This window comes from Corythoichthys intestinalis, chromosome 7, assembly GCF_030265065.1.
Source record: "Corythoichthys intestinalis isolate RoL2023-P3 chromosome 7, ASM3026506v1, whole genome shotgun sequence".
Classification (NCBI taxonomy): Eukaryota; Metazoa; Chordata; class Actinopteri; order Syngnathiformes; family Syngnathidae; genus Corythoichthys; species Corythoichthys intestinalis.
Window position 1 is genome coordinate 43,154,797 of NC_080401.1, and position 18,987 is coordinate 43,173,783.

The window sequence follows — 18,987 nt, forward strand, 5'->3', positions numbered from 1 at the left end:
GGGGCCTCCCGCCGGTTGGACATGCCCGTAACCCCTCTCCAGGGATAAGTCCAGGAGGCATCCGAACCAGATGCCTGAGCCACCTTAACTGGCTCCTCGCAACGCGGAGGGGTAGCAGCTTGACACCGAATCCCTCCTCGATGACTGAGCTTCTCACCCTATCTCTAAGAGAGAGACCAGACACCCAGAGAAGTATCCGGGATCTTGTTCTTTTGGTCACGACCCACAGCTCGTGACCATAGGTGAGCGTAGATCGACTGGTAAATCAAGAGCTTCGCCTTTTGGCTCAGCTCCTTCACCACCACAGACCAGTGCAAAGTCCACATCACTGCAGACGCTGCACTGATCCACCTGTCGATCTCTTGCTCCCTCCTACCCTCACTCATGTCCAAGACCCCAAAATACTTGAAGTCCTCCACTTGGGGCAGGATCTCATCCTCGACCCGAAGAGGGCACGCCACCCTTTTCCGACTGAGGACGGTGGTCTCGGATTTGGATGTGCTCGGCTGCGAACCATTCAAGTGAGGGTTGGAGGTCATGGCTTGATGAAGCGAACAGCACCACATCATTTGCAAAAAGCAGATATGCAATGCTAAGGCCACCAAACCGAACCCCCTCAACACTTCGGGTGCACCTAGAAGTTCTGTCCATAAAAGTTATGAACAGAATCGTTGACAAAGGGCAACCTTGGTGGAGTCCAACCCTCACTGGGAACAGATTCGACTTACTGCCGGCAATGCAGACCAAACTCTGACACCAGTCATACAGGAACGGAACAGCCCTTACCAAGTGGCTAGATACCGCGTACTCCCGAAGCACCCCCCACAGCCCTACCTGAGGGACATGGTGGAACGCCTTTTCCAAATCCACAAAACACATGTAGACCGGTTGAGCGAACTCCCATGTACCCTCGAGGACCCTGCCGAGGGTGTAGAGCTGGTCCATTGTTCCAAGGCCGGGACAAAAACACACTGCTGCTGCTGAATCCGAGATTTGACTTCCCGACGGACCCTCATCTTCAACACCCCCGAATAGACTTTACCGGGGCGGCTGAGTAGTGTGATCCCTCTATAACTGGAACACACGCTCTCACACTTTTTTTTTTTTTTTTTTAAATTTAATTACTCTATATTTGTGGTGTATATGTGTTTGTACAGTGGGGCAAATAAGTATTAAGTCAACCACCTATTGGGGAAGTTCTCCTACGTTAAAAGATTAGAGAGGCCTGTAATTGTCAACGTGGGTAAACCTCAACCATGAGAGACAGAATGTGGAAGAAAAAAAAACAGAAAATCACATAGTTTGATTCTAAATAATTTATTTCCAAATTAGAGTGGTAAATAAGTATTCGGTCACCTACAAACAAGCAAGATTTCTGACTAGGTCTAACGAAGCTCCACTCGTTACCTGTATTAATGGCACCTGTTTTAACTCATTATGAGTATAAAAGACACCTGTTCACAACCTCAGTCAGTCACACTCCAAACTCCACTATGGCCAAGACCAAAAAGCTGTCGTAGGACACCAGAGACATAATTGTAGACCTGCACCAGGCTGGGAAGACTGAATCTGCAATAGGTAAAACGCTTGGTGTAAAGAAATCAACTGTGGGAGCAATTATTAGAAAATGGAAGACATACAAGACCACTGATAATTTCCCTCGATCTGGGGTTCCATGCAAGTTCTCACCCCGTGGCGTCAAAATGATAACAAGAACAGTGAGCAAAAATCCCAGAACCACACGGGGGGACCCAGTGAATGACCTACAGAGAGCTGGGACCACAGTTACAAAGGCTACGCCAGGAACTCAAATCCTGTACTACCAGACGTGTCCCCCTGCTGGAGAAAGTACACGTTCAGGCCTGTCTGTGGTTCGCTAGAGAGCATTTGGATGATCCAGAAGAGGACTGGGAGAATGTGTTATGGTCAGATGAAACCAAAATAGAACTTTTTGGTAGAAACACAGATTTTCGTGTTTGTAGGAGAAAGAATTCTGAATTGCAGCCAAAGAACACCATACCCACTGTGAAGCATGGAGGTGGAAACATCATGCTATGGGGCTGTTTTTCTGCAAAGGGGCCAGGACGACTGATTTTTGTAAAGGAAAGAATGAATGGGGCCATGTATCGAGAAATTTTGAGTGAAAATCTCCTTCCATCAGCAAGGTCATTGAAGATGAGACGTGGCTGGGTCTTTCAGCATGACAATGATCCCAAACACACAGCCGGGGCAACAAAGGAGTGGCTTCGTAAGAAGCATTTCAAGGTCCTGGAGTGGCCTGGCCAGTCTCCAGATCTCAACCCCATAGAAAATCTGTGGAGGGAGTTGAAAGTCCGTGTTGCCCAGCGACAGCCCCAAAACATCACTGCTCTAGAGGAGATCCCCATGGAGGAATGGGCCAAAATACCAGCAACAGTGTGTGAAAAGCTTGTGAAGAGTGACAGAAAACGTTTGGCCTCCGTTATTGCCAACAAATGGTACATAACAGAGTATTGAGATGAACTTTTGGTATTGACCAAATACTTATGTTACACCATGATTTGCAAATAAATTCTTTAAAAATCAAACAATGTGATTTTCTGTTTTTTTTTTTTCCACATTCTGTCGCTCATGGTTGAGGTTAACTCATGTTGACAATTAAAGGCCTCTCTAATATTTTCAAGTGTGAGAACTTGCACAATTAGTGGTTGACTAAATACTTATTTGCCCCACTGTATTACAAAAAGCTACTATTATAACTTTGATGTGTTCCCATCGTGAATCCCCTGTACTACAAGATGTTCATCACGTTGGACAAATAATCTGGTGGACATGGTGGTCTTAGTGTTCTCATTAAGAAGACGGAAGACACCCTAAAACAATTAGATAGTAATTTGTCCACATCCCGTAGACGGTTAGAAAAACATATTAAATGAATCCCAAAAACGGGCAGAACTTCTCTCCATAAGTGTCCAATATTATCAATTTATGTTCCGTCCAATTGGACATAAGTCTATTGAGAAGCAAGTCAAGTAATCATTTTACCAGCTTAGAGGCAGTAGCGCAGGGATGACAGAAAAAAAAATCACTCAATGTCATTAACTTTCTTCTCCCCTTTATACTTTCATTTTTAGCCATGTGATTTTACGGACAACCTCCAAGCCGTAAACACTGTCATCTGGTCAAACAGTCGGTAAATGGACGTGTAGTGTTTTGTTTGGGGTTGAGCTACTTCCGCCACTGTAATGAATCCCCAGCAGAGGGTGAATCAGAGTCAAAAGCAAGTAAAAAATAAAAAGGGGCGGGGGGGGGGGGGAATAAAAGCAGCTCTCTGTAGTGATTCATGAAGAGCTGGAGTGTAAACCTGGTAAGTGAACACTGATGAATACAGATGGCTGACAGAGTGTATCTTTTCGCAACCATTTGTCTAATACTCCACTCACTTTATGTGCTCCCGCTACAACTGCGTGAAGGGGGGGAGGGGTGAAAGGTCAAGCTGCTGCTTTTACTCACACGTACACTCGACTGACAGTGTAATCCAAATACGCCGACCATTTCAGATGTCTGCATCAAAGCAGTGTAGCGAATGGCATAAACTAAATAAAATGTATGAGTGTCGAGTTAGGGACAAACGGGCTCTTAAGTGAACAAGGGCTCTTGATTTTTCTGAGATTCATTCACTAGTTTGTCTTTTACTTAAGTGTAACGCTCATTATGATGCTCCATCATTCTACTTTCCAGGTAGCCAAATGTTCCGAATACCGCACATCGCATGTAACTTGACAGTGACAGGAATGTGACTGAGCTTCTTAAATGTCGCTCCACAACACGAGCGACAACACATGCTTACATCGTCTCAAAGTGATCTAATTACAACGCGTTTATTACAAATTAAGACTAATAATGAAGTGAGGGTAATCATATCAAGGAGCTGAACTGATGCCATGTTTACATTATCTGAAATTAACAAGGAGTCAAGGGAGCATTGAGCTAGAAAACAAAGCTTTTCTCATTTGCGTATCAAATATTTTTATTATTTTCGATGTATGACTTATTTCTTGCTAATGTTATTTTTCAATTTGGGTGCTAAATTCAGGGTTTAAGATATCCAAATGTACAACTTTTTTAAGGTCACAAGAAGTGTGGGAATTTTTTTCTCCACTAAACAGTGGATTATGTTAGCGTATTAAAGTAGAGATGGGAATTTAAATGTAATGATTAATCATTTCTATTTACTATTCATAGTTATAATATCCAGTGGGGCAAATAAGTATTTAGTCAACCACTAATTGTGCAAGTTCTCCCACTTGAAAATATTAGAGAGGCCTTTAATTGTCAACATGGGTAAACCTCAACCATGAGAGACAGAATGTGGAAAAAAAAAATCACATTGTTTGATTTTCAAAGAATTTATTTGCAAATCATGGTGTAACATAAGTATTTGGTCTATACCAAAAGTTCATCTAAATACTCTGTTATGTACCCTTTCTTGGCAACAACGGAGGCCAAACGTTTTCTGTAACTCTTCACAAGCTTTTTAAACACTGTTGCTGGTATTTTGGCCCATTTCTCCATGCAGATCTCCTCTAGAGCAGTGATGTTTTGGGGCTGTCGTTGGGCAACATGGACTTTCAACTCCCTCCTCATTCCGTGGCGTCAAAATGATAACAAGAACGGGGAGCAAAAATCCCAGGACCACACGGGGGGACCTAGTGAATGACCTACAAAGAGCTGGGACCACAGTAACAAAGGCTACTATCAGTAACACAATGCGCCGCCAGGGACTCAAATCCTGTACTGCCAGACGTGTCCCCCTGCTGAAGAAAGTACACGTCCAGGCCCGTCTGCGGTTCACTAGAGAGCATTTGGATGATCCAGAAGAGGACTGGGAGAATGTGTTATGGTCAGATGAAACCAAAATAGTACTTTTTGGTAGAAACACAGGTTCTCGTGTTTGGAGGAAAAAGAATACTGAATTGCACCATACCCACTGTGAAGAATGGGGGTGGAAACATCATGCTTTGGGGATGTTTTTCTGCAAAGGGACCAGGACAACTGATCTGTGTAAAGGAAAGAATGAATGGGGCCATGTATCGAGAGATTTTGAGTGAAAATCTCCTTCCATCAGCAAGGGGATTTAAGATGTGACGTGGCTGGGTCTTTCAGAATGACAATGATCCCAAACACATAGCCAGGGCAACAAAGGAGTGGCTTCGTAAGAAGCATTTCAAGGTCCTGGAGTGGCCTAACCAGTCTTCAGGTCTCAACCCCATAGAAAATCTGCGGAGGGAGTTGAAAGTCCGTGTTACCCAACGACAGCCCCAAAACATCACTGCTCTAGAGGAGATCTGCATGGAGGAATGGGCCAAAATACCAGCAACAGTATGTAAAAAGCTTGTGAAGAGTTACAGAAAACGTTTGGCCTCCGTTATTGCCAACAAAGGGTACATAACAAAGTATTGAGATGAACTTTTGGTATTGACCAAATACTTATTTTCCACCACGATTTGCAAATAAATTATTTAAAAATCAAAAAATGTGATTTTCTGGTTGTTTTTTCCACATTCTGTCTCTCATGGTTGAAGTTTAACCATGTTGGCAATTACAGGCCTCTCTAATATTTTCAAGTGGGAGAACTTGCACAATTAGTGGTTGACTAAATACTTATTTGCCCCACTGTAATTGCTTTACTAGGTGCATCTGGTTGCCTGACATGTCCACTTAACTACTTTTCCAACAACAACAACAAAAAAAGAAAGAAGCACCAGCACTTGAAAAAAAAATTGTCGCTGGTGAGGCCAATTTAAGCAGCTCAATATTGAGTGTGAGTCAGCCCAAGCACAGTCGGGAGGATAGAGGAGTAGATAGGCAAGATACGTCACAGTGACGGAACAGCAAGAGAGAGACAAAAATTCAAACTAGTGGCTCAGATGTGGGAAGTCTACCACTGCTTTCTAAAGAGGTGGCAGTTTCTAAAAAAAAAGTTTTTATAATAGTGTAAAATAAAATAACTCTATTATTACTTTTATGTCTGGATTCGTTTTGGGATCAAGTGGAATGAAGAATGAACACTATTTAACAAAAAAAATGTTAATGGCCTAAAGTTGTTTCCTAAGAAAAATTATCCAGAGAAATAAAATGTATACCAGGTGGATTTGAGTAGTTGATATCCTGGCAGGAAGTTATTACACTTCTCCCACTGTTCGAAATGTTTAAAGATGTCATCACTCGGGCTTGGAAACACTTTTTTCATTCCACCGGACAGGGAGGTCTGAAAAAGTCACTCACTTTGTTGTTGTAAAGGGCTATATAAATAAATTTGATTTGATTTGATTTGATTCTTCTTCTTGGTGAGGACACGAACTAAAATGGCTACTCCTCCATTATTCATGGATGGATCAGAATGAAATATGGTAGGTATATTTGAAGGATGTATACGCATTGATCCTCGGCGCCCAAATGGGCTGTTTAACTTGTTATGTTGTTACTCCAGTTATCGAAAAGATGCAAGTATTGCGTCGCATCTTGTTTGGGTACTGGGCGGTCGTAGTTTATTTGAACTTGTTTTCATAGTAAGGTACCTTAGTTATTTTGGCCTTCGGGTGAAGGAGCCATTTTCTTTAAAGCTACGACACACACAAGCAATAAACCTGGCCAGCAACGTAAGTCAATATTATTTCATTTTGCCAGCTTTAGTTATTAATTTGGGCCCATAGGGTTAACTGTCTTTGTGTGGACAATTTGAGTTGAACCTTATTTTTTTAGAACAAATTTTATTTAACATCTGCCTATTATATTTTCATTAAATGTATATACTGTAGTTCATAAATAACTGGTGTGTTTATTGAGCCATTTGGAAAAAGGTTATAGAGTGTTGAATTTCAAGTTTAAACTGCAGTAGTTTAAAAAGAGAAAAATGATATTTTTAAACACTGGCAATTTAAATACAAATTATTTATTTTCAACAACATATAATAGTAATAAAGATAGTTAAATTGTGATTGGTATTTTAAAAGAGTAAAAACTCAGGTTAGCTACCTCTAAGCATAGTTAGCCACACTAGTGTGGCGCTACATGTACGTTTTTTTTTTTGTTTGTTCATTTGTTCAGAAGTGATACTGAAAATGAAGACTTTCATGGATTTGGTAGTGATTTGGAATGAGGTCGAGAGTTTGGTAAACAATTTATTATGTTATGTTGTTACTTTAGCACTAGACTATTTAGCCTGTTGTTCCCAATTCTATTGTTTATAATACAGTATTTTGTTTCGGATGAAACAAAATTCCCCCCATAATCCGACATCCTCTGCTTCGACATATTTCTTTTTTCCTTTTCATTGTGCATTGTTTGGCTTGGGCGACCAATAATCCAAGAAATACGGCTGATTAAGACTGAGACTGGATCATTATCCTAATCAAAAAATTGAAGAGCTTTTTGGTCTCTTGAAATACTTTGGATTCAGGATTACCAAATTCTTATCAATTCTCACCCCAAGTATTAAATGTCATTTTTTAAGGATAATCAATGTCTTCATTTTGGATCAATCTAATTAACACTTTGTTATCAGATCTGTGGATGCCCTCTTAACCTAAATACATGACGAGAGAGCAAAGTCTTACCTCCGAGAGGAAGGTCTGTGCTGATTTCTGTGCGCCGACATGCAGCAAATACTCATACACGTATAAAGCTAACCTGCAAAACAAAGAAAAAGAAAAGTGTGTGAGTTCACCACGTCACAGCATTATTTTCCCCTGTGATGCATTTATAGGGGCCCAAAAAATGCAAACAACTGGTGGAGAATCATCTTTGGGAGATTAAGGAGAGGGTGCTGGGATAAACAAGATTTTGCAGTATGAAGATCATGTACACAACAGACGGGTTGTAAACGTGCATTGTAAAGCTCTTCAGCTTGGAGCCAAAGAGCCTCCGTGGCACTCGGCCATGTCCCCGTGGTGTGTGGCTGCAAACATAACATTGTAGAGCTTCGTGGAGAGCGCAGTCAAGTATCACGAATCAACTCCGTTTTAGCAAAAAAAAATGGTTTCTTGCTGCATCCGAGTGACGTGACTGGTTTCTAAAAGACAAAACTCACAGAACTCTCAATCAGATGAAACACTCGATTGCGCCTCAGGCAATACGAGCGCCGTATTGGACTTCCGTGACTGAGAGCGTGAAGGCATGCAGTAGCATGACATGTTGGTTGGAGTGTTCTGGAGTACTTTTGGAGCACATTGGTTCCAGCAGAAGGAGCGCAAACGAGGCTTGGACCATATTGCAGGGCCTTCTCATCGGCTCCCGGAAGGAATTATGTGTTATATATATTAATAGGCTGGAACCCCCAAAAAGATTGTGGTTGAGATTCAAAGATTGTCAGTCCATGTTTTCGGGGTAGGTTACTCATAGGCAAATTTTGTCTACGAAATAACCAATTAAATCTTTCATTGTCAACGCTTCCAGTCGAAATGGTTTTGATCTTGATTGCCGTCAATGGTAGTCAATGAGTAGATCTTGACAACAAACTTCAAATGGAAGGTAGCATAGCCTCTAACATTCCTGCTCCTCAAAACACAACAGCAACAGAAGTCTTTGGTCTATAAGCCTATAATGTAGGGTTGTCCAAAGCTTTTTCTCTGAAGGCCTTTTTCAGTAGTTGCATTTAGCCTCAGGCCATAGTTTGGACACCCCTGCTATAATAACTAGTTTAGCTAGCTATATGGACCAGTCTATTAGTGCCTCTTCAGTCCACCTAATAGTGTTGAAATTTTACTTCTGAAAACATTTCATTACCCGTGTAATGTGGTTTTCTTCAAATATTAACACATGATACTGCAGAGTTGCTTTTTTAGTTGCAATTCCTGTAAATTGTTTTTTGACCTAAATGTCCCTTTCAATTATGTCAGCGAACCAAATTTAGTTTTAGAGAGACCAATCTTCAATGTAAATTGAAAAAAGTCTCTCTAAATTGAAATATACAGTATATTACATGAAAGCGGCTTCTCCATTTGTGTTCCTATTTAATTTATTGTGCGAGTACAATATTGCACACTACTGTGTTAGACTGTGGTAGGGGTGTCCAAACCGGTTCTCTAGGGCAGCTGCAGTTTTTAGTTCTAGCCAATCCAGCACAGACAGTTTAACCAATGAGGTTTCTGGTGAAAGAAGCAGTAACTTACTGCAATCAACTGATTACACATGTATGACTCCAGATTTGTTAAAAGGTTTCCTCTTGATCGGTTAAAACAAAACCTGCACCCACTGTGGCCCTTTGTGGAATAGTATGGACACCTGTAATTTTGTCCTTTTAATTGAAAAAAGTACCGTATTGGCCCGAATATAAGACGGCCCTGATTATAAGACGACCCCCTCTTTTTCAAGACTCAAGTTCGAAAAAAGAATTTTTGAACACCATTTTTTATACAGAAAATAATTACAGTACATCTGAAACAAATGATTATAACAATATATTTGAGATAAAAAGCATGTTATTTTGCCTCATATAAATCTTAATATCTGAACATATAAATATTACTGGTGCACGATAATTATTGGTCCGAAAATTAACGGTCCGATAATAGGAATTATGACGTCATCCCAATAAATCCAATAACATAATTAATAGGACCGATAATACAGTATGAACTGTGCTCGCTGGCTGGGAAATCAGTTGACCATTTGCGGGGCATTGCTGCCACCTGCCGGTCAGAATAATTCGCTGCATCTATAATTTGGCCCACAAACTCATTCACTTTACACAGTGCTGTGTCTAGCGTTAGCATTGACAATCGTGAATGATTTCTGTTACTTACGTTTCCGCCTCGGAAATATATGTCTGTAAGTATTTATGTTTACTATAACATATGGATGTGCAATATATGTTTACGTCGGTGGTGAAGGGTCATATGTACAGAACTTCATAAGTTGTTGTGTTATAGAAGCCAGCCAATGCTTAAGGCTAGTAGCTCAAGCTAGTGTGCTATGCTATACATACATATAAAAGTTGTCGTGTGATGTTAGTCCTGTCAGCATGCTTGGTAGGATTTTATACTATGCAGAGAATAAACCTCATACTTTATTGAATATGGGTTCACTCACTGCCGTTTATATTGATTATTATAAGGCAAGCCATGAATCCTTTTTGTTCTACCATATTTTTGTTATGAGAAATGAGTGATAAACCTTACTATATAATGTTTACAGTGGTAGTTATAAGTTAGTAAGTTATTGAGAGGCCTTTTGGTTATTGATAGGCTTGCTGTCCTAACCTGTCTCCCAGGTTAAGAAAGTTGTTTCATGGACCACGACCACAACAGTCTCCTGTAGCGCCAAATATTTTTATCTGATGACAAAGCACAATACCTGTTGGGTTTATGTTTTAGTTCAGTGCTCATTGTTCAGGAAACACATCTTCAATTATATTGACTAATTGATTGTGATTGACTCAAATTATATGTATTTGAAAAAAATAAATATTGGCACTTTATTTGAAGTCAAGACTGTTCTTGTCTTTGTTTTGTTCATTATAATAATGTTCATGTCATTATGAAAATTCTGGTGAGATCAAAGACAAATCTATGTTGAATTTTAAACCTCCAGGTGTTCAAAAACTCGGGTGAATATACATTAAACAAATTATATATGGACACTGCAGGGGTTGTTGGTGAATGTGTTGCTGTGGTCCCTGATCATCTTGTTAACTGCGTCAAGAGGACAAAATAGAGACAATGTTAAAACTTTACATTGGTACCTCTACATACAAAGTTAATTCGTTCTTGGACCTTGATTGTAAGTCGAAATGGTCGTACGTCGAGCAGGATTTATTTTTTGGCGTTTACTGCAGGGGACAGAAGGCTTGTTGTGCTGCACAAGTTCTGAAATAAATGATTAAAAACCTGACAAAGCTGGCGACTTCCTTACCGATTTTACCACAATAATTGTCACCTTAACTTAAAAAGACTGGCGAATGGAGGTCGGAGGAGAACCGTTGAGATAGGAGATATTCTATGGCTGTATTGTCGAGCCAGTTCACGGACGCGCACATGGAAAGCGTCACCTTATTTTCACCATCACACTAACCTTCTTGGAGCCCATGTTGATTTATCTCGCAAGAAAATCCGCGGTGCGTTTCCGCAGCGCTGTCGTAAATTGTCGTATTTCAAGCATGTCGTCAAATGTAGAAACAAATGGTGAGCCAATTTTACGTCGAATGTCAAAAAGATCGCGCGTCGAAGTGATCGTATGTCGAGGTACGACTACGTATTTGCCAAGAAGAAAATACAACATAATTTTTCTTTTCTTTTCTTTTTTTTTTTTTTTTAAATCAAACATCGTAAGCAGTTACTCACACTATTACTCATCACTTGAGTATTTTCACCAAATATTTTTTTACTCGTACTTGGGCACATTTTTTATTGACTATTTTTACTTTTATTTGAGTGATAGTATTTTGAAGTACTTGAGTACAATTTTGGCTCCTCTACCCACCTCTGATATAAGGGATCCAGGAGGCCATGTCTCTGCACACTTGCTGCTTTTATGAAAAAAAAAAAAAACAATTTCAAGTCCTGCGATGGGACTATTGCGCATGCGCACATTGCGATGTTCAAACAATATCGGCCCGAATATAAGACGGCCCTGATTATAAGCCGACCCCCTCTTTTTCAAGACTCAAGTTTGAAAAAAGACTTTTTGAACACCAAATTAATTCTTATACAGAAAATAATTACAGTACATCTGAAACAAATGATTATAGCAATATATGAGAGAAAAAGCATTATTATTTTGCCTCATTCAAATCTTAATATCTGAACATTTAAATATGTAAACTAAAGTGCAATCACATTCATAAATGAATGGCTTCTGGTTTTTGAAATGTAAATAAACCAATCTATTGAGATAAAACAACAAAATTGCAATAACTGCATTAACAATCAAAGTAAAGTCTAACTGTAACTGTAGTCTTGAAACAAATCTGAATAAGGAAAAACATTGCAATAAAATAATGCAAACTGGTTAAACTAAAAAGAGTAGCTGAGATCTGTCATGACAGAACATCGCTTCAACGATATCTGGCGCCATCTAGCGTCGTGAATGGGTATAATGTCTAGACCGCGAATATAGGACGACCCCCACATTTTCAGTCTTATTTCAATGCAAAAAAACACCGTCTTATATTCTGGCCGATACGGTATTGTGCAGGCCTGTAATGTATAAAGCATATGGGAAATGCTTTTTTATGGTGTGTTATTTGTAACATACAGTATATACAGTACAGGGGTTCACTGCAGAAAAAAAAAGAGTCCCTTGCCATGAAAATTCCTCCTATTCACAATTTTGCAGGCTGTGGGGACGAACATTCACCCACATTAGCGCTGTAGCAATGAAACTTTCATGGCAGGGCCTGGTGTGATCTGAGGGTGTCGGTCCCCCTGCAATGGGCACTGGCCCCGGCCCCAGCTGCAATACATTATTCAGAACCGCTCATTCAGTCTAGGCTTTGGGGTGGGGGCGCACCTTTGGTTAGTGAGACAGACACGGCAAGTGTAAGCGGACGTAGGTGAAGCCATTTTGTCAGGGCGACTGATGAAGGCCGAGCAGATGAAGGAGACGTGAGGAGGTGGCGCAGGAGACGGAATTTCAAGGTCGCAGCCTCCTCCTTGCTTTGCGGATAAAGAACACTGGAATGCCTTCCCGGTGAACTCGGCGCTAATAACATACGTCACTCAAAAAGACAAATGGAAAAGTCCATGTAGAACACCGTGCTCACATGTTTTTGCTTTTCTGAACATTCTTTTAGATAGACAGCGGTTACAAAGCATTTTCACGGATCATTTTCATATTGAGCTTGTATCAGATGACAATTAAATCAGAGGTGTCTAACTATAGCAAATCATATGCCGGAGTTACAAAGTGCCGCAATACTTCGCCATAAAATAAATGAACTTCTCCCATAATGTCCACGCTTTAAGGTGTATTAGTAATGCCTGTAATATACAGAATGTACTGTATTAAAAGTGAAAAAAAACAAAAGGTGAATGGGTGCAATGGTGCACTTTCAGAAAACTGAAAAATATCTTGACATAAAAATTTGCTTAAAAAATACTATTAATGGACAAATGTTTTTATTATTATAACTGATTTCTGATTCAAAAAAAATATTAAAATATAACCATCAATTTGTTGTCTGGATGGTAATTATACGATTATGTGATTATAGGTTTAGGGAAACCTTAACTGCATGTAGGCTGAATAAAAATTATTTCGACACCAATTATTTAGGAATAAATGATGGAAAAGTGACTTTTACTGGCTTGTACTGACATATTTGGGTCCATGGAACACATCAAGTGTGAAATTTCATGACCAATAACTATTTTTGTGAGCAGTACAAGGTGTTTAGTTATCGGCCCTACTATGATGCCAAAGTTAGGCTAATTCAAATAATATTGACCTTGCAGTGACCTTTTGTGGGCATAGCAGAATAATCCACACACAATTATAAAAGCATTTTTAAAAAAATACTAAGAATTGACATTGGAAGATTAATAAGTGGAAACACCAATTTGAAGAAACTCAAGGATTCAAATTGGCACAATCTGTTTAAATTAAAAACAATTATAAATGATACATTTGTTTCTTGTGTTGTCTTCAATGTTGAGCTTGCATTTTGGGAAAATATCCTGCTTTTTTTTTTTTTTTTACATTTTATTTTATTTATTTTTAATTGTGTGAAAAAAATTAGCTAATGAGAGACTGCAGAGACACACGGCGTGATGGACAAATGTCGATCATTTGCCGTGAATGAATAGCCAATCAGATTCTGCGAGACAGATGGGGTGCTGTCAATCTTTTTGCAGCCATCGGGGACGCCATGAGACACCTCTTTTAGATTTTTAATTGATTGTTGTAATTGATTGTAATTGATAGTTTTAATTAGTTGGTGCATGATTCCCTTCAACAAGGCAGTTGGTATCCTATTGTGTTTCACTGCACAGCATTTCGGAAGATGGGACGTCAAACACAGGCTAAAAAATATGTACTGTATACATATTTCATATTTTACTTGCATATTTTCCCTTTAATTTCCCCCCGATTTGTTATGTTGTGGCCCAACATGATTACAGACATACTGCAGTGTTTAATTACCGTATTGGCCTGAATATAAGACGGCCCTGATTATAAGACGACCCCCTCTTTTTCAAAACTCAAGTTTGAAAAAAGACTTTTTGAACACCAAATTAATCTTTATACAGAAAATAATTACAGTACATCTGAAACAAATGATTATAAGAAAATATTTGCGAGAAAAAGCATGTTATTTTGCCTCATTCAGATCTTAATATCTGAACATTTAAATATGTAAACTAAAGTGCAATCACATTCGTAAATGAATGGCTTCTGGTTTTTGAAATGTAAATAAACCAATCTATTGTGATAAAACAACAAAATTGCAATAACTGCAATAACCATCAAAGGGAAGTCTAACTGTAACTGTAGTCTTGAAACAAATCTGAATAAGGAAAAACATTGCAATAAAACGCAAACTGATTAAACTAGTAGCTGAGATCTGTCATGACAGAACAACGCTTCAATGAGATCTGGCGCCATCTAGCGTCGTGAATGGGGAAAGTAGCTGAGATCCGTCATAACAGAACATCGCTTCAATGATATCTGGCATCATCTAGCGTCGTGAATGGGTATAACGTCTAGACCGCAAATATAAAAAGACCCCCTCTTTTTCAATCTTATTTCAATGCAAAAAACACTTATATTCGGGCCATTATGGTAGTTGGGTAAAAAAAATTACATGCACTTGTGTCATTCATATGGCTATACTGTACGAGGGATGTCCCGATCTCATATTTTTGCGTCCGAGTCACCTGATTTTGAGAATCTGCCAATACAAAGTCCTGATCCAATACCGAAAAAAAAGATTTTTTTTCTTTTTTAATTTTAACAAAAGTTCCAAACAAGTTATAGTACTGTACTGTTAAGGCACAGTTATGCTTCTGCGGCAGACCTACATCGTCAAGGCAGACCCGATTTACGACCCTTCGCCGTAGCCTGACATGCACCTCCACAAAATTCTGACTGGGCATCATGTCAACGCGTGGTGATGTGACGCAAATGGACTGTGATTGGTCCGTTTCAGCCCAAAATCACTGCCATTTTCAAACATTGTTGTGCTACACACAAAAATGGACCAAGCCAACAAGAGTATCATCAAAGAGGTTTGCAAGTACGACAACCTCTACAATGTCTCATCAAGACATTATAAAGATTGCCAAATGGCAAGCAATTCGTGGAAGGAGATAGCTGAAAATACGGGGCTGGAAGTCAAAGATAGCATTAAAGAAAAAAAAAAAATGGAAGAACCTCCGAGACAAGTATGTGTGTGTTCGGAGGCGAATGGCTACATGAAGTGGTGACACAGTCGGCCAAAAACTACTAGCTTTTTATCACTTAAGTCGTATTTTTGGTCGGTGCATTTTATCATTAATTGTGTACATACTAGTATGTTTGCTGTGAGTCTGTGACTTATTTACATTTTTCACTTCAAGTATATGAAGAATAAAGCACATGTTTGGCGTCAAAAGAGTTGTTTTGATGTTTATTTTCAACTACAGACAGTTAACACACTTGATATATCATCACTGATTGAGAGTGCCTCGGTGCTTTTATGATAAAGTGTTTACCATCAAGGCTTCCAACGCAGTTTGGGAAGTTCCATAGCTGCCACTGGCTGGTTGTAGGACATGGCAAAGAAATCGGACTAAATGCTGGACACCGCAGCTTGCTGGCGTCTACCCAATGCATGAATTCGTAAACTGCCAATCTCTGTGCGGCATCAGCAGTCAGACAGACCACCTCCGCAACAGTCGCCTGCGCCTCAACATTTGTATTGTGATAGCCCCGGATGGGGGGAAAAAGTAGAGGAGTCGATGATGGCTTTCCCCACATTATTGTGGCAACAATAAAATGAACAAATAACAAAATGATAGCAGGCTGCCGCAACTTGCGGCCACTTGCTTTCTCCCGTACTTTCCACTTGCTTCCCGCTACATCACCGCTCCCTAGTCTGATCGCCTCTTAAAGGACCCGCGCTTAGTTACGGACATTCAATATGATCAACATTTGTTGTTCAATGTTGATGAGCTGAAAATCCACATTCAAGCGTTCCATCTCCGTTGGCATTGTTGTGTAACCAGAAGAAAACTAGAGGAAGTCGACAATAGTTCCCCCAAACTGTCCAAACACAATGCCACACCCCTCTAGTGGCATGGCGGTGAATTACAGAGCAACGCGTTCCCTTGCCGCAGAACTATCGAATGCTCTTTGATGCCGTAGGGTCTACATCGTTGCTACGCCGTCACCACAACGCAGAAGCATGACTTAGGCTTTCACAATACTTCCACATCCGCTTTTTCCAGGAGTGTTACAGAGTATATATAACGTAGATATTTTGTTTCTTTGGCAATGCCATTGTATTTCTGGATTATTTTGTAACCTTTTAGCACTCAAATGTATATGCATTTTTAAAAATTATTATTAAAAACTCGATCCGCCCGATTTACGATCACGTGATCGGATCGGCGACATCCCTATACTGTACCTAAGTGTCATAAAGATGTCGGCGAGATTTACCATAAACTTGATGAATAAAGTTTTTCTTAGCACACACTTGATGTCTGCAAATTATAAAAATTTTGGCAAAAATTGATTTTCACCTAGCACACACTTGATGTCTGCAAATTATAAAAATTTTGGCAAAAATTGATTTTCACCTTGCACATTTGCCCTTGTTTCTCTCTGCCTGTCCCAAGATACCACCGATATAAATATTTAAAGTGTAAGCGGTGATCGTTACAACCTAATCTCGAAGGCAGGCTCACCTCTATACGCTATCAGAACATGTTTATTTTTGTCCTCTTAGACTTGCTCAGACATATTTGAAAATGGTATCGCATTGTTGGTGGGACATTTCAGTCAAAGCTTTGAATTCCACTGCCCAATCAGTGGGGTGACTTGTAAGCTCCACAAGACATCACTAACTCAAGTCCTGGTTTTCTTGCCTGGTTCAAATGAGCACTTTGTTCCGCGACCCCACACATCAAGAAGTCTTCTCTTTCACTACCTGGTCCCCTGGAAACACACCTGACATTTAGCCCCCTGGGCTGCCCCATCCTTGCACTCCCAACCATCGACTTGCCTCCAGAGACAAGAGCATCTCAGCCATGCTTAGCGGCGAAAGCGCAGACAGTTAGCAAATGAACTTTCGTGTCTTTGTTTCAATAATTCAGCAGTTGGAGCATGGAGTGAGCTGAGGTGTGCTGGTAAGGAGCGGGATTAAGCACCTCGGTTTCACAGACAGTATTATCTTTCGGGGAGAAAAAAAAAGACTAAAGATGTGTCGCATGCATAATTTAAACCATACCCGCCAAGTGGAGCCACATAAAATCTCAAAATATTATTTCCGGAATATTAATCATTCATGAAGATCGTATAAGAGCAGTATGGATGTACCACTTGAAGGTGCCTGAACACCGTGGATGCTGTGATACAGTGGAGCGTGCCCGCTAAAGCTTATTCCCAACGCACACGCTGTTTATATTTGCTCTGCTTTGTTACGGCACTCCCTTTGTCAAAACAAATCAGTGTCAATAAAGCTGCAAACAGGCACAAACACACACGCTTCTATCGCTCAACGAAAGAACACCTGCAAAAAAAATGCCCCATCATTTTGTTCATCTGTTTATCATCAACAAACTAGCGAGACGGAATAGATAAAAGAAAAGCAGTTATAATGATTGGTGGGAGATTATATTGCCATAAATGTCTGTTATAGTCGAGACCCCCTACAACAGCTGATGCTCTGAGGCGTATTAGTAAAATCTTGTGAGGGGGAAAAGAAGTCATAAAGTAATAAAGTCCAAAGTTTAAAAGTAATATTATGACGGGAGAAGTCGTGATGTTAGAAGAATTAAAACATAAAATTACCAGACAGAAAGTTGTGATGAAAGAAAAAAGTAATAAAGTCATAAAATGGTATGAATAAAATTATAATGTGCAAAGAATTAAGTCAAACTGTTATGAGAAAAAGTCTTATGATTACAAGATGCCACAAGGGCGGCATGGTACCCCACCTACTGCATATGGTTTGCCGGGATAGGCTCCAGCACCCTCGGAAGATGAATGAATGAATGAAGATGCAACAATGAAGTGAAAAATTAATTCGTGAAAGTTCTAAAATGAAATGTGAATATAAGAACAATATAATCACATTTTTGAAAAAATAATAAAAGTTGTAATTTTACAACGCTAACTTTAGTGTTAAAATTTGAAAAAAGACAATAAAATTGCTGCCAATGTGTGACAATAGAAGTGATATTAATATGAGACAAAACTTGTAATAAAAAGGGAATGGGTGTGAAAAAGTCATTAGGTTGCAAAAATAAACTCAACAGTAATGAAGTTGTGGTGTTATAAGAAATAAAATTTTAATGGCTGAAGAATAAAGTTGTAATGTGAGGAGAAAAGTAGTCATGCTGCAAAATAAAATCCTTAGAAAAAAGAGGTTTGTCATCTTACAAGAATAAACTAGTAATATTACAACGTTACAAGGGGGAAAAAAGCCATGTATTAACAGAAAAATGTGAGTACAATAGTGCCATCTGAACAAAGACAGTAGTCACAAGTTGCTCAGAAAGCTGTAGTAATATATACAGTATATTATAATATTCTATTCTTCACAAAAGAATAAACATTACACGCCTATAAATATTGTGAATAGGTCTGTGCCAAATATCTGTTGCTGTAAAGGTTACAACATTGCAGTCATATGCACATTTACGTCATTTAGCATTGCAAACTAGCATGAAGCTACCGGACTTTTAGATGAGGAAAGTTAAGTTTTAACTGCACAATGCAATTCTCTTCATTTTATATTTATTACAAAGTGAACATTAATTGAGAGTGACAAGAACTTGACCTTGCTTTTGAAAACTTGTCTGT

General features: G+C 39.4%; 1 protein-coding gene across 2 annotated transcripts in view; it reads right to left on the bottom strand.

Moving 5' to 3' along the window:
* The window catches only part of ssbp4 (single stranded DNA binding protein 4), a 258,011-nt gene that overhangs the window by 220,605 nt on the left and 18,419 nt on the right, over positions 1–18,987 (bottom strand). For both annotated transcript variants that reach the window (XM_057841125.1, XM_057841126.1), the window contains exon 2: positions 7,599–7,671. In XM_057841125.1, coding sequence (XP_057697108.1) covers positions 7,599–7,671 — 73 coding nt within the window. The remainder of the gene's footprint in view (positions 1–7,598; positions 7,672–18,987) is intronic.